Source organism: Tupaia chinensis, unplaced genomic scaffold (genome assembly GCF_000334495.1).
Source record: "Tupaia chinensis unplaced genomic scaffold, TupChi_1.0 Scaffold000258_1, whole genome shotgun sequence".
In the NCBI taxonomy this organism is placed as follows: domain Eukaryota; kingdom Metazoa; phylum Chordata; class Mammalia; order Scandentia; family Tupaiidae; genus Tupaia; species Tupaia belangeri.
The window spans coordinates 82,798-86,188 of record NW_006159738.1 but is presented as its reverse complement, the minus strand read 5'-3'; the positions used below and the strand labels follow the sequence as shown (position 1 = coordinate 86,188).

The window sequence follows — 3,391 nt, the reverse complement described above, 5'->3', positions numbered from 1 at the left end:
TCCTGCCCCCCCGGGGCCGCCGGGGCCGGGCCACCCGAGAGGCCTCCTTGGGCAGTAAGACAGGCTCCATGAGCGTGGGGTACACCCCATCGAGGGCGCCGCCCAGCGGGCAGTGGGTGGCAGGCGGGAATGTGGCAGCTGGGCGGACAGGCGAGGACGTGGAGGTGGACCTGGGGGAGCAGAGAAGGGGGTCAGGCGGCTGTGGGAGCTGCCCTCACTCCAGCACCTCGCTGAGTCCTCACTGCCTGGCGTCCCCACCGCATGGACACTCCACGTCGCTCCCAGGGTCGGTCTGCTCTCGGCACGACTCTGAGAGGCACGGTCCGACTGTGTCCCCCGTAAGGTCCTGGGAGCAGGACTGGGTGCCGGCGGCAGAGCACGAGGCGGGTCCTTACCTTCTCGTGCAGGAAGAAGGCCGTCAGCGCGGCGGCCAGCAGAGGGCCCAGCACCCCAAACATAACCACCCCAAGGCGACGCATCAGCAAGAAGACAGAACGCAGGCACAGCCGGGTGGCCAGGCACGGGCAGTGGGCCTGCTCAGGACACGGGAATGTGAGGATCCCGAGCCAGGGCACGGGCTGGGGCAGGGCCGGCTGGGCGGGCGGCAGTGGCGTTCCTCCCACAGGGGAGCCTAGCCGGCTGGCCCTCACCTGGGCTGGTTCCAACGGGAGCCACTCAGGACACCCCATCCTTGGTGGATGCTGATCCCCTCCCAGCCCTGCTTGTCGGCCTCTGTGGGAAGGGCCCGCGGTCCCTATCGCACTTTCCTGTGCTTTTTTTAACTCGCAACAGGGGTGTGCACTTGGAGAGACTCAGACAGAGAGGGGAGAAAGCACCCCCGGGGGAAGGCCAGGCCGCAATCTGTCCTCAGCGCTCCCATGGGGTCAGGGCATGCACACACACACGCTCGGCATATTTCTCAAACCACCAGGTTTGGGACTCAAACCACATAGTCGGCCACGTGAGATCTAACACCTTAACACCATGCCTGCTGCCTGCTGGCCCTCCCATCACACTTCATTTGTAAGAGAGATTTTGGCTATCAGGTTTGTGTGCTTGCTAGAGAGACAGACAGACAGAAAGCGAGAAACCACCCCCCGGGAGGATGGTCGTACAGCAATCCCTGCTCTCCCGCTCTGCTCTGAGATTCTGGGCGCACACGCACATACGCCCTGGGTGAGTTTTAAGCCACTGGGTCTGGGACTTGAACTGTGGACAGCTATGTGGGAGTCCAGCAACGTAACCATTACACTGCCTGCTGGTCCCCCTCCCGTCAATTTCGAACGCTGTTGTGCGTGTGGAGAAGGGGTTTTCTGCACAGGGGCCTGCGTCCAGCGGGCATGTTCTCACCAGCCAGGTGCTCCTGCCGGGAAGGGGAGTGGGTGTGCCACGGCCACAGTGCGGGAGGGGCTGAGTTACGGCAGCCCGGGGTCTGCCCTCACGCGGGGCCCACCCTCCACGGCAACTTCACGTGCAGCCCGTCCAGGACGGGGACTTTGTGTGGGGTCTGCTGGTGGACGGCAGTGTCCCACAGGGCCGCCTACAGATGCGAACCTGGCTTGGAAGGGCCAGTGGCCAGAGCATAGGCCCATAATGGGGTACTGGGGAGGGTGGTGGCAACGCTCTCGTCTCAGCCGATTTCCCCCTACCTGGGGAGGACCTATTGTCTGTCCTCAACCCGTGCTGGGCCCCTCCAGACTGGACCACCGCCCCCCCCACTATCCGCCCATGCCTGCTGTATCCCACTGTCACCGTCACCCACTGTCCCCCCACCAGCACCCACATACTTTCTGACTACTGCTCTGCCCATCCAACCACCACCCATCACCCATCTCTGCCACCCTCCACCCGCCAGCCCACCCAGACCTGCCTGGCTGCCGTCCACCCGCTGCCCACGCGGCATCCCTCAGCTCCCAGACCGCCCGGCTGGGCCCCCACCCACTGTCCTCTCCTCAATGCATGCCCCTGCTCCCCACTGCTGTCTGGGAACCAGCACTGCCACCTCCACCTCTCTCCACCCGCCGCTCCGGGCCCTTGCCCGCGTGCTCGCGCCAGCCTGGCCCACCTCAGGACGGTGGGGGTGCCGGGCTCCACGGAGGTAACGGTGCCCTTCATGCCCGTGTTGTGCAGCACGCTGGGTCTCTGCTGGACAGCGTCCTGGGTCCGGGGGGACATGGGCGAGTGCTGGTGGGAGTGGGAGTGGGAGGCGGGCCGCCCGCTGCCCCCGCTGCTCTGCTCCGTACCTGGTGACAGGCTGCGGCATCAGAGGGGGCTGGTGCACGCAGCCCGTGAGGACCCCGGGACTCAGGCGGGGGTCCCCGATGCCCTACCGGGTCTCCAGATGGGTGCGTGCTCCACCGTCGTGGTGGAGGTGAGGATGGACTTCTCTCGCTCCCGCTCCCTCTCCCGCTCGGACGCCGACGTGGAGGTTGGCTTTGTCAAGTGAGTGGGGCCTCCTGGAACGCGACAGTCGGACGCTCAGTCAGGCCCAGGACGGGGCCAGACACGTCCTCAGGAAAGTCAGAGCGTGCCAGGCATGGCCCGCCCAGCCCTAGCCCGGCCTCCTTCCCGGCCGCTAGGGCCCGTAAGTACCTGGGGAGAGCGGGGAGCTGCTGAGCCGGCTGCCGAAGGGCTGGGCTGCGGAGGGGAGGTACGTCAGGCGGTCCATGGCTGTGGCGGGGGTGCCCGGCGTCGGGGGCACCAACACAGGCAGGTGTGGTACTTGGGACAGGTCGATGATGCCTGTGGGAGGTTGGGGCTGCAGCCGCTCTGAGCAGGTCCTGCGGGCGCCCTCTGCCACGGAGTCCCCGCCCCTTGTCTCCTGGGCCCGGGTGTGCTGCTCCCATGGAACCACGTCGGGCCCCCTCTGTGCCCATCTGCACCAACAATGAGCTCGGGCGTTCCCGTGACGCCCAGCACACTCAGAGCTACATAGGCGGTTCCACGGCAAGGGAAGCCTGCCTCAGCCGGCTCCGCCGGGCTCTGGGGCACACTCTAAGGACGTCACGCGGCACCATGCACACGCTTCCACATGCAGCCAGGGCCCGCAGCACACAGGAGCCACGCCCACGGCATGCACAAGCCCTGCCCAACCACGCACTCACTCGGGGACCAGCGGCCACGACCTCGGCAAGAGCACGGCATGGGTGCACACATGTCCTTTGCATACTGGGGCGCTGGACTCGGGCCGCCTGGGACGGAGGGTCTGCACCTACCTCGCGGGCCGGCGGCGTAGTTCAGAGCCAGTGAGGACTCCCGGGGCGACAGGCCCCGCAGCATGTCGGCCCGCTGCGCCATGGCGGTGGCCGCATTGTGGTGCATCTGCTGCGAGGTGATGTAGTCGTTGATGATGGTCTGCCGGTTCTCCAGCGCCGCCGTGTCAGGGTAGCCT

The 3,391-nt window shown here is 66.6% G+C and overlaps 1 protein-coding gene across 1 annotated transcript in view; it reads right to left on the bottom strand.

Annotated features, from left to right (window-relative positions):
* Nucleotides 1-3,391, bottom strand: part of NCOR2 (nuclear receptor corepressor 2) — a gene marked incomplete in the record, with an annotated part of 101,139 nt that overhangs the window by 16,456 nt on the left and 81,292 nt on the right. The window contains 5 exon segments of the mRNA XM_027772161.1: nt 44-170; nt 2,066-2,243; nt 2,331-2,456; nt 2,593-2,742; nt 3,216-3,389. Of these exon segments, the coding sequence (XP_027627962.1) occupies nt 44-170; nt 2,066-2,243; nt 2,331-2,456; nt 2,593-2,742; nt 3,216-3,389 (755 nt within the window).